The 12,825-nt window shown below is 33.2% G+C and overlaps 1 protein-coding gene across 1 annotated transcript; it reads right to left on the bottom strand.

Annotated features, from left to right (window-relative positions):
- Positions 1-8,674: 8,674 nt before the first annotated feature.
- Positions 8,675-11,898, bottom strand: OEP37 (chloroplast outer envelope protein 37). The gene is made up of 6 exons (XM_039031359.2): positions 11,285-11,898; positions 10,921-11,010; positions 10,580-10,750; positions 10,228-10,322; positions 9,985-10,105; positions 8,675-9,038 (listed from the first exon to the last, which is right to left on the bottom strand). Exons 1-6 carry the CDS (start codon positions 11,669-11,671, stop codon positions 8,907-8,909), a joined length of 996 nt encoding a protein of 331 aa, XP_038887287.1. The 5' UTR covers positions 11,672-11,898; the 3' UTR covers positions 8,675-8,906.
- Positions 11,899-12,825: the final 927 nt, after the last annotated feature.

Here is a 12,825-nt window from a genome sequence, read left to right as displayed (position 1 = left end):
CAAAACTAAATTTGCTTCAATGCATCTTTTCAAAATCAAACTTAAATTCTGCAAACAATCTTTAAAAGAATTATCATACACAGTGAAGTCATCCATGAAAATTTCTATGTACTTTTCTACGTAGTCGGAGAAAATGCTCATCATTCATCCATCTGAGGCATTACATATCCAAATGGAATTCTCCTAATTTACCATAAGTGCATATAAAAATAGTCTTTTCTTGATCTTCCTATGCTATTGGTATTTGATAAAATCTAAATAAACCATCAAGAAAACAAAAATATGGCTTCCCAGCTAGCTGTTCAACCATTTGGTCAATAAAATGTATAGGAAAGTGATCTTTTTTTTTTTACTACCTCGTTGAGTCTTCTGAAATCTATACACATTCTCCAATCATTTTTCTCTCTCATTAGAATCATCTCACCTTTTTCAATTTTTACAATGGTCAATCCGATTTTCTTTGGTATCACATGTATCGGACTTACTCATTGGCTATCTGGGACTGAGTATATTATTCTAGCTTCAAGTAGCTTGAGGAATTCCTCGTGAACAATTTCTTTCACGGTTGGATTTAGTCTTCTTTGAGGTTGAATGATTGCCTTGGCTCCATCCTCTAGAATGATTCTGTGCATGCAAAGGTACGGGCTTATCCCTTTGATATCTTCCAAACTCCAACCAATTGCTTTCTTGTGGTCCTTCAATGTTTCTACTAGTGAGCATTCTTAAGAAGATGTGAGTTCTCTAGATATGATCACAAGAAAAGCTTTTTCTTCTCCCAGGAAAACATACTTGAGGTGAGAAGGAAGAGCCTTAAGCTCATCCTTTATACCTGAGATTCCACAATATCATTATGAGAAGAATTATCATTCAAATCAAAATTATTAGAAGTAAACAAAGAGTCAATCTAAGAGTTATCATCATCAAGATCAAAGGAGGGGGCAACCAAACAATCCAAATTTTCATCAATAGAAAACAACAATTCATCAAACATGTCGCATGTATTTATGGAACAAATAGACAAATACTCCTCTGGAAATTTCATGGCATCATAAATGTTGAAAAACTTTACCTCTCCATCAAATTCTACTGATAAATACCCCTTATCTACATCGATTCTAGTTTTTATTGTTTTCATGAAGGGACTACCAAGTAAAATATTAGACAAAAAAGTAGAGTGTGGTTCATCGATTTTCAAAATATAAAAATCGACTGGAAAGATTAATTCACCAACTCTCAACAAGACATCCTCTACTATGCCTAGAGGTAGTATGTATGACCTATCGGCTAGTTGTACGCAAACATCCATTTTTTCGTAGGCAATTCAATTTAAGGTCTAAACATGAAAAAGGTATAACATTTATTGAAGCATCTAAATCTAGTATAGTATGAGTAGTAATTCTATCTCCTATTTTGCATGGCAAAGTGAACATTCTTGGATCTCTACTTATTTGGGCATATCCTTTTTTAACAAAGCAGAAATATTCTTGCTAACAGTTATTCTCTTCTCTTCCTTCTCTTTTCTTTTCTTAACACATACATCTTTTAAAAATTTAGCATACCTAGTTGTTTGTTGTATAGCATTAAGCAAAGGGATGTTGATTTGTACCATTTTTAACATCTCAACAAGCTCTAGGTTAGTATCTTCTACCTTAGGTCTTGCTAATCTACTAGGGAATGGTGCCTTAGGCACATATGACACTACTTTAGAAGGAGAGTAATCACATACCTCGAGAAAAATAGGAATCCCCTTTGGTTAACTTACCTTGCTCTCGTGTTCTTTCATTACCTTTTCTTGCTTATTGGGAAGGGATTGAACCGAATTTGCATCTTGAGAGGAGGAGGAGATTTCTTTACCACTTCTGAGAGTGATTGCGCTTACATTTGCATGCTATGGTTGTGTGGGGAGCTTTCCAGAGGATTTACTCTTAAGCTTGCTTACCACAATTGCAAGTTGTGTAATTTGTGTGCCCAAGTTTGAGAAGCCTTCTCTAGTCTCTTGTTGAAAGGATTTGGTGTCTTGTTGAAGTTGTTTGGTTTCTTGTTGAAGTTGTAGTCTTTTTGCAAATTGTGGAGTTCCTGTTGAAATTTCAAAGAGTGGTCAGCAAGGGATTTCACTACATCCTCGAGAGACATACCTGAGGACCTTGAAGAAGATTGATTTTGGTTCTCATATTGCCCTTGAGATCCCCATTTGAAATTGGGATGATCTCACCACCCTTGGTATGTTTACCCGTTAGGGTCGTACTTCCTTTGGAAACCTCCTATTGCATTCACTTGAGGTTTATCTTGTGGGCAAGCTTCGAAAGCATGTCCAACCACACCATACGCTCTACATGTTTTAATTTGAGGGAGTCCTCCTTGAGCGACCTGAGTAAAAAGGGAAACTAGATTAGATACTTGAGTTCTCAACTCACTAACCTCTTTAGCCTGAACAACATCGTATTCGAGAGTCCTATGATCCAAAATTCTGTGAATTCTCTGTCATGGTTGATTAGCTCACTAGTTTTAATGGATGTTTTGTCAGCTAGAGCTACACTGGCAGCGGCATCAATATTGCTCCTCTCAGATGGAAATAATCATAGAAATACTGAATAAGGTATTGGGGTTAGAAATTTGATGAGGCAAAGGAAGCAAAAAATTATTTATACCTCTCCCAATACTCATATAGGGACTCTCCTACTAATTGCTTTATTCTATATATTTCTTTTCTTAACGTTTACCTCAAAAAGTAGGTAAAAGATGAACTAAACCAAGTTTCAATTCAAAAGGTATCGTAGTCTCCGGATATATTATACATAACGATTGTTGAGTGTAATCCAGTTCAGCAAGCTCTCTTAACGTTTGCTCTCTTGCTTCAGCCATAGTGTTTATTTGTGTTGGTTCTTCTTCTTGACTCGATTCTTCAAATTCTCCTTCTTCTCTTCTTATTCTTTCCTTTCGTAGTCTCCTCTCCTCATGGTTAATATTTACAACAAAATCACAAAGCACAAAAGGAAAGTTTAATCAAACTAACTATTTTTGTTTTTATTTCGTTTATGTTTTTGTTATTTTTTCTTCTTAAAAGAAATTCAATTATTCTAAAAGGCCAATTGCACGGTTCCTCAGCAATGACATCAATTTGTTTAGTACAAAATAGGTGTCTTCAATTCTATCTTACCCAAGCAAAAGAAATCTATAATGCTTAAACAACTAATAAAACTAATATGTAGTTAAAGTGGAAGTAGGAGGTCAATCCCAAGGGAACCTTTATTAATTGGCCAAAAATAACCTTTCAATTAAAAAAGATAGCAATTTGGGGAGGGGGGATTTGTTTGTAAAGAAACTAAGAACTAACTAGAATGAAGATGAAAGCAATATGTAATTCAATCTTACTATTTTATTTTTTTTATATGAGAATTGATAGAAAAAGATTCTTGGGAAATCTTGTTACTTGGTTTAACCCTATCATTGTTCTTGAACAATTACTTGAAAACTCAACATCCCATAATCCAATAAGAAAAGACCCTTAAAGGCCCATATAGCTAATTAGCATGAATCATATCAATTAGCCCTAATCCAAGTCAAAAACACTTCCATATAGCATTTATCGTGTTCTTTTCTTAGATTGCTTTAAAGACAAGGGTTATCATGATTATGACATTCAAGAAACACATTAGAGTAAATTTTAAGAATGGTTGAATGAATGTTCTAAATTAAGAGATTCAAGAGTTAAATTTGAAAAAAATCCTAATTAACACATCAAAACTTAATTTTTATAACCTATCTCACCATTATGCAATAGTGCCAAGCAAGAATTACATTCAAGAAATCAATAAAATCAAAACGTCAATTATCCTCCATTAATTTCTATTCAAATTCAGACCAAGAACATTCAAGAATGTAGAAAGTTCAAGAAAATATACAAAATAACTCAAGAATGTAAACCTAGAATTAACATTTCCCAAGAAATACAATTACCTAGCCATAGAATTGAGAAGTCTTGAAAGAAATCCTTGAACAATTGATGTAATCCATGAATAATTTCACAAAGAAGACTGTGAAATTGTAAGAAATCTCTCAATACAAGAACGAAATCATGGAATTTCTTTAATTTTGGTCTAAGGCTCTCTCTATCAACAAATGTGAATTTTTTTCGTTCTCCCCTCTCTGCTGAAAATGAAAGAATAGTTTAAATCTACGGGTGTAGCGTGCGATGATAGCATTGCAATGCAACAGTTGGGTCAAGGTCTTGACACTAGGTTGCATAAGGCACGCGCACGCGCTCGGACGATTCCGTCAATCTTCAGAGCGTTGCGACTCTGGGTGAAGCATTGCAGCACTACCCTACTTTGTAGCAAATTGGTGCATTCTGTCCTTCAACGTTGAGCTAGCGTCAGGTTTAGTTGTGTGAAGAGTGTTGCGATGCTCCAAGTATTGTTGAAGCTTGTTGATTTGTTCCTTTTGAGGGGCAATATGGTAATTTGTCATGGTTCTACTTCTAAAGTGATTTTTTAGTGTAGTTTAGCTCGATTTAGCTCCAAATTCTTCGAAATAACTCCATTTGTGTCGGGAATGAAAGGTACCTATAAAATAGACAATTTAAGCAAAGAACTAAAGTATAATTGAGGGAATTAACATACTTACATAGCTCTTTTAAGACCTATCAAGTGGAGTCAGATGGGGTTACAACGCTCTCGCCTGGGCCATTTTTGTCTTTTTTTCTACCTCCATTTGACCTAATTGCTTCTTTGGGCCTCCAAATTGATCAATTTTAGCTCCATTTTTCTACCACTTGACTCCACCTCTTGAATATCCTATGTATAAAATAAGCAATTAAACACATTAAATAGCATAAAGATTTTGGTTTAAGCTGAGCAAAATAGCACATTTTAGGTGCTATCAACGCCTTCACTAGCTCTATGTAAGAAAAGGAAAGTATAGGCTTACCATCAGGATTTATGAGCTTACCACTAGGATTTGAAATTGACCTTGGAAAGAACAAAATATGTCAACTAAAGAAGCCTCTATACGGACTCAAACATTCTTCTAAAGCATGGTTTGGACATTTGGGAAAGTAGTTATAAGTTTTGGGTTCCTTCAAAGTCAAGCTGATCATACCATTTTTTATAAGCAATTTGCAAATAACAAAATTCCTATTTTGATTCTTGATGTGAATTTAACCATTGAATCATTGCATCTACCTAAAGAACTAATTACAAGAAGCAAAGAAAAGAAGATTCAAGAGGCATTCACACTACATCTTCAAAAAGTAGAAAATTCAAAAGAAACGATAAATAATTTTGAGACCAAAGTTTTATATAATGTTAGTTCAATGAGTCAAGAAGATTATGACATGAAGATAGCATGGAAAAAGTCCTATAGTTTGGAATATGACACAATGGTAAAAAAAAATGTGCAGATTTTATGAAGAAAATGTTGTCAAGTGTGCACTGCATGGGAAAATGTGATGTCAAACCTTATCAAACGTGCACATCTACTTTGCCGCTTCCTAGAGTAGATATTTAAGACAATTTGAAGACTTTCTACATTTCTAATTTTTCATTTTGACTTATAATTTAGTATGCAATTAAGTTTCAAGTTTCTAGGTTTTATTTTCTATAATTTGCAATTAATTGTATTTGAATGACTTTTGAGTTTCTTTGTCTATCTATGATCATTTGGCCTATAAAGTGGCTTGTAATTCTCTTCAAAACTTAGATTATCCATAGTAAAAAAACTTGTGTTTATTCAACCCTTTGGTGTTGTTTTTTCTTTCAAATCTTGCTTTAGATTTGATGTTTAAATCAATTCATTGGATTAGTCTTGATCAAGCTAATTTTAGAGTGAGTTTTCTTAGGATCTAAGAGTGACCATCATAGATTCTAAGTTCGGTCTAAGTTAGCTTTCTTTGTGAGTGTTTATAAGGATCCTAGAAGGACCTCTAGCTTTGCATTCAACAAGCATTGCGGCGCTTATCAATTCTATATGTAGTCGACGTTATTCTTACAGGTGATGACTAAGTAAAATTGACAACTTTAAACAAAAACTTGCAAGTGTGTTTTAATCATGGACATAGGAACATTAATGTACTTCCTACGGTGAAGTTTGCAAGATCTAAAAAAGGTATCTTCCTGGAACAAAGAAAATATGTTATCGATTTACTTAGAGAAATAAGTTTTCTCGGGTGTAAGGTAGCTAAGACACCTATTGAACCAAATTTAAAACTAGAAGCTACGAAAGATGAAGAAGTAAAGGATAAGAATGGAACCGAAGACTGGTAGGACAACTCATTTTTTTGTCCCACACATGTTCAAATATTGCTTTTGTAGTAAGTATGGTAAGTCAATTTATGCACTCGCTAGAATTAGTTCATTTTGAAGCAGCATATAGAATCTTGAGATATTTGAAGGGAACTCCATGAAAATGCATATTGTTTAAAAGATAACCATTTTCAAGTCGAAGTTTATATCGATGCCAATTAGGCTGGAAGTATTGCAGATGGAAGATCTAGTTCAAGCTATTGTTCATTTGTTGACGATGACTTAGTCACTTGGCATAGTAAAAAGCAAGATGTGGTGGCCAGAAGTAGTGCTAAAGTAGAGTTTAGAGCTCTAACTCGTGGTATATGTGAAGGAATATGGATAAAAAGATTACTTGAAGAATGGAATATATCCCAAAAGGCACTTATACGTGTATGTTATGACAACAAAGTTGCTATCTCTATAGCCCATAACCCAGTTCTACATGATAGGATAAAGTATATTGAAATCGATAAACACTTCATAAAGGAGAGACTTGAAATTTGTGTCATTCGTATTCCATACCTTCCAATACGGAAAAAATTGTTGATGTGTTGACTAAAGGGCTACCAAAAGTACAGTTCGATAGAATGATATCCAAGCTACCAATGGAAGATATATTTATCAGCTTGAGGGGGAGTGTTAATTGTAAATTAGATAATTTTAGTTGTAAATTATCTATGATTATATTTTATTCTCATTAGAATTTTCTTTCCTGTTTGGTTATGTTTTTCTCTCTCGTCTCGTTTGGCCCCTTCTTTATGGGGTTGGTTTTTTTATTTCGTTGCTTGGCATTCTTTTGCTTTATCCCTCTAGAGTTGTTGCTTGGTTTGTGGTGGCCTGTGTTTTTTGGCTTGTCTCTTTGTTCTTGTGATTAGCTTTGTTAGTCATTGTGCCGTGACCCCGAATTGAGGGCCTTCCTTGTTATATAATTGAATATCTTTTAAAAAAAAAATCTTTCCTTTTATTTATTAAGTCTTTCTCCTATATAAGAAAGTTGTGTATCTTATAATTTAATTATTGTAATACAAAATATTCTATTCCATTCAAATCTACAAAAGACGTTCTCCTAATCGATCTTCCAAACACAAAAAATGGCCGAAATCTGTAAAGGTTAACCCATTTGTGAATAGTGAAGAAGAAAATCGCAGAAGAATTGGGCAAAGAAAATCGTTGAATAAATCACGCAGGAAACCTTTTTCAAATTAAAAATGGCAGTTTTGAAATTTTTAAGAAATCAAAATGTTTTTGCCAAATTTGAAATATCTTTCCATCAAATTTGTGATACAAATCAAATCACCTCCTCCTCCTCTTCCTCCTCTTCCTCCTCTTCCTCCTCTTCCTCTTCTCTTCCCCCTCTCTTCCTCCTCCTCCTCTTCCTCCTCCTCTCTTCCTCTTCTTCTTCTTCCTCTTCTCCTCTTCCTCCTCCTCCTCCTCCTCCTCCTCGTCTTCTTCATCTTCCTCTTCCTCCTCTCAAACTTTCCTCAAAAAAATTAAAGAAAAGAAAGCTATACTCTCAAACTTCTCCCACTTCAATTCTTTAAAGTCGAGACTATATAGAGAGCTCCCAACTCAAACATGTTCCAACATGTAAATGCATGTTCAAGAGTGCTTTTGAAATTGTTAAAATCTTTCCAAAATATGTTTATAATATGTTTAATTTCACTTTTAAATGTAAATATTATATCATCAAAATTTGTTTTGAATGATTAAAATTATGTTTCATAATTATTTTAAAATTATTAAAAGTGATCTTAATCATTTAGAATCACATCCAAACATGTTCTAAATCCAATAGTATAGTTTCCAGCCCAAATCATTGACCAATTCAAATCCTCAAGTAAATTAAGATTACGGAAAAATAAAAATTGAATTGAAACAAAAACTTGATTGGTTGACAATCTAAAACCAAATTTTGAAAACAAGAGATACAATCATATATCATGCTTTTAGATTTGTGTTTGGTAGTAATTTCAATTGTAGTTTAAACAATAATTCAAAATGTGTTATAATATATTTATAAATCACACCAGGTTGAATATAAATTTTTAATAATTAATTTATAAGCTCATCTGCTTAAAACATTGTACGATCAAATATTATATCACACATTTTAATTAAACATAAATGAAAATTAATTGAATTTTTGTTATAGATATTATATTTATTAAAGTATTTTCTATATATAAATCTATATTTTTCAAATTCAAAATTTGAATCCAATGAAAATACAAATAATGACAAAGTCTGTAAATAAATTTTAAAAACACATTTATCAAGCCAATGCGTAATCGTTCAACTCAATGAATTCGATAATATGATATGAGATCGAATTAATTACATCATGTAAGAGATGTAGCTAAATATTAATATACAATCTAATACCCATTGGCGGATTTATGAAAATGAAACTTCTTTTCTTAAATTAGCTTTACTAAATTCTTTTCTTTTCTTTTCTTTTTTTTTCTTTTTCCTTTTTCTTTCTGCTGTCTACAAAAGAGAAACTTCATTAATAGCACCATCATCCCACAGATGTTTACAGCAAACATTTCAAACTTTAACATGCATCTAAAAGAAAGCTAACATTTAGATGAACCAATGATTATGGAGAAATGAAGAACCTCTGAATCATATATCCCATCTCTTTTTGACCCTGAACAATAGAGCTGCAGACCTAATGTCATCTTGTGGAACTTGTAACATGAATTGTACTTTCATCTTCATTGGAGCTGTTTTTGCTTTCCCGCCTTCATCTCCCACCTGAAAGTCATGGTTTGTGATTGCCTCAACTACTAGCTTAGCTCAAAACCTTGTTTGATAACTATTATACTATTATTTTTTAGGTTAAAATTCAGTTTTCGTTGTTAAACGTTCGTAAAAGTAACAATCTAGTCCTTGAATGTTAGTTTGTAACGATTTAATCCTTGTATTTTCAGTTTTGTTACAGTTTAGTCCTTGAACTTTTAATATTTAATAATTTAGACCTTATTTGATAACCATTTCATTTTTTGGTTCTGATTTTTGAAAATTAACTTATTTACTCATATTTTCTTACAAGGGTTAGTATCTTTTCTTGAGTATAAGAGTGAAACTCTTAGCCAAATTCAGAAAACAAAAACAAATTTTCAAAAACTACTTTTTTTAGTTTTCAAATTTTGGCTTCGTTTTTTAAAACATGGGTAAAAAGTAGATAAGAAAGCAAGAAATTTAGAGGTGAGAGAGGTGTTTATAGACTTAATTTTCTAACTAAAAACCAAAACCAAATGGTTGTCAAACGAGATCCTAGTTCTTGTACTTTAAAATTTGTAACGATAGGCCCTATGGTACAAATTAGTGTTAAGTTTTAATGAGAATTCCTCCATAAAAAAATCGATAACCTAATTAGAAACTTAATATAATAAAATACAAAATCTACATCATAAAATAATAAAAATTGACATCTAATTTGATGAAATCTTTTAAGTTAGAGACTATTATTACAAATTTGAAGTATATACTAAAGTTTAGAGACTAAATTGTTACAAATTTAAAAGTCCAAGGGTTAAATCGTTACAAATCAGAATTCAATGATCACTTTTATTATAGTTTAAGGATCAATAGTGTTATCTAACCTATTTTTTATGTTATATCCCTTCAACTAGATTTGTTTGATAGTGTGACCATTAGTATTCTTTCAGAAAATTACATAATAGCTGAAACAACTTACCCACAGAGAAGCCCAGCTGAGTCGCTCCTTTGTATCATAACCAGCTTTAAGTTTCAAATCTTTCCCATATGTGTGCTTGTACACCGCACTCCAGTCGTTAGAATCCAAATCATACCAATAGCTGACAAAGTCGATTGCGAAATTATAGATTTGGGACAAAGGTTTTAAGCTATATCTTAAATGGACTACAATGAACAAAAAGAATTAGCCATCAAACACCCTTTACAGAGTTCGAAACCTAACCTCAATTTATCAGAAGGACCAAACCGACGCTTGAATGCAAATGACAATGCATTTGAAGGCCAAGAAACTTTTGGAATAAACGAAAGTGCCTCATCCTGCAATGAGTTCAGAGGCTCGCTAAACATTGTCGAGAGTAAAAGAACAGCAAGCAATTCAGAACAAGCCATGCTTGCATCTTTTTGGTCATAGTAAGTCCAAGATACAAGGCAACAATAACTTTGATATTTTAAAATCATTTTTTGTCTCTAAACTTTTATAGAAGTAACAATTTAGTCCATGAGTCCGACTAATTTGTTACTTTCTTGAAAATTCAGGGACCAAAAGTACTTTTTAACTGATATTATATTCTAACCTTGTAGCTGTATCTCAGTTCCAATTCTTCATCTTTATAGTGAGCAGCACAGGTGCCATTCAGAAATTGCCCTTTAAGAACACCATTTATTGACATTCCCCGGTTCACTTCCTCCTCTTCTCTTTCTTCCAAAGAAACTTCACCCATGGGAAACTTAAAAGTTGCTCTTGGCTAAAGAATATCAATATTGGTCAAAGTATAGTCAATTTTAACAGCCCAATAAAAGGTTCCCAGTGACAAAATACCAAAACCATTCGGCAAAAGCAAAGTAATATAGTACAGTCCATATAAACATTTGCAGTGTCACTGAGGATTAAGATTCCCAATTCACTAAAACTCACCATTCCAATAGCAGGAACAGGTGAAGACAATTCCAAGGAGTAACCAGGATCAGCAATTTTAGCAACCACACCAAGCTCTCCTTGTTGAGCCTGAAACAAAACATATCTAAGCTCATAAACCATCGCATCTAAGGCACAATCCAGCATCCCAAGAGATATAAAAGCTTCAAAAGTAAACCATAACCAGACCTGTTCTAGGCTTCTATAGCACACACTCCGGCAAAAGAAAAATGAGAAATCCAGTTTACATTCTAAATTGACTATTTCTCAGACATGTAGTCATATTTGCTTGAAATAGATGGTTGGGCACCAAGAAAAACACAAACAAAACTAATTGAAACCTAGAAAAAGCAGGGGAAAGAACCTTAATATCATGAGCAGCCCGGAATTGCAACTTAGGGCCAACATCGATGAAAGAACGGAGGAGAGCATTGTGTTCGTCAGGATCATAGTGAATGGAGAGATACTTGGAACGGAATTGCAACTGGGAATCGGTGATTTGGCCCTTGTTATTGTTCTGGAAGGAGAGCTTGATCTTGGCGAGGTTGTCGAGGAGCTTGCATGAGACCTTGTGGAAGAAAATGGAGGATTCACTGTCGAATTCGGAAGTGACTCGAATGGCAGGTCTCTTGGGAAAAGGGAAAAAGGGGCGAATTGGAGGAGGAGGAGGATCGAGAGATGGAGACGGGGGAAGTGAGAGAAGGTAATTGGAATTGGGAGGTTGAGGAGCGGAGGATTCAAAGTCCGCCATTGAAGTAGCCAAGGATTAGGATATTTGAAGCAGAAGAAGCCGAAGAGAGGAAATGAAGAATGGGATTTTGAGATTTGGGCGGAACCGTTGATGGGGAAATCTGAACGAATGACGCCCCTTTCCTTTCTTTTCTTCCGGATTTTAAATTCAAAAACTCCGTATATTTCAATTTTCTTTTTTCAATTTTTACTCGAAAATATGTTAAAATATCATTTACGTACCTCCCCCTAATTTTTATAATTTCAGTTTATGTCCTCTTATTGAGACTTCAAAAGAACTAGTCATTGTGGTTGACTTTTTAAATATAGATTTAGTTTGACTAAATTATAAAAAATATTGTGTCAAGAAAATATTCGTAAGTTTTAAAAGTTTCAAAAATATCATTAAATTTTTAAAACCATTGAATGGCAAAATTATAACGAAATTTTGCAAGTGTATCTACCATGTTTGAAATTTTACAAAAATGACAAAATATTTCACGTTTGAAATTTTGTTTAGTTTGTCTTCAAAGTTTACCCTTTTAACAATCTAGCACTTTTATTTTCTTTTCCTCCCACATTTTTTCTCCTCTATTATTTTTCTTTGCATTCTTTCTCCTTCTTTTGAAACTGTGTACTACTCGGTTGATCACAATCTTAAGCATTTTCATCTTTTTTATCTTTTTCGTCTTAAGATCATCACCATGATCTATGGTTTGTCGCACCGTTAGAGGTTTGTTTATGTTCCTAAGAGTTTCTTTTTTTTTCTTTTTTTTTTTTCTTCATTTGGTTGATCACTCGTTTAAGATCCTACGAATCTTTCATTACCATTCCATGACCATTCCAATTTATTTCTCATTAACATTATCACAAATTTTTACCCCATTTTTTTTCTTCAAGTCTCCCAATAATTAAATAATTCATCTCTCAAAAGTTCATTTGTTTGTTTTTAATTCATATCCTTGGTGTTTCTTATTTCATTTTCATCTCGTTTATACCACAGTTATTTCTTTGAATTAGTTTAATTTATCTCCTTCTTGTTGTTTCTTATTTTTGTGTTTTCTTGTCTATATTAAGTATCAAGCATATCGGTTGGACTAGTGAATGAAGTTAATGAGTCTAGAATTAATATGTTGGAGTTAATAAGTTTGTATTTTAGGTGTCTGTAAGATGGAG

The sequence above is a fragment of the Benincasa hispida genome, chromosome 5 (genome assembly GCF_027475165.1).
Source record: "Benincasa hispida cultivar pf3 chromosome 5, pf3_genome.v1.1, whole genome shotgun sequence".
Lineage (NCBI taxonomy): Eukaryota > Viridiplantae > Streptophyta > Magnoliopsida > Cucurbitales > Cucurbitaceae > Benincasa > Benincasa hispida.
The sequence above is the reverse complement of the archived record's forward strand: the minus strand, read 5'-3'. Positions and strand labels throughout refer to the sequence as shown.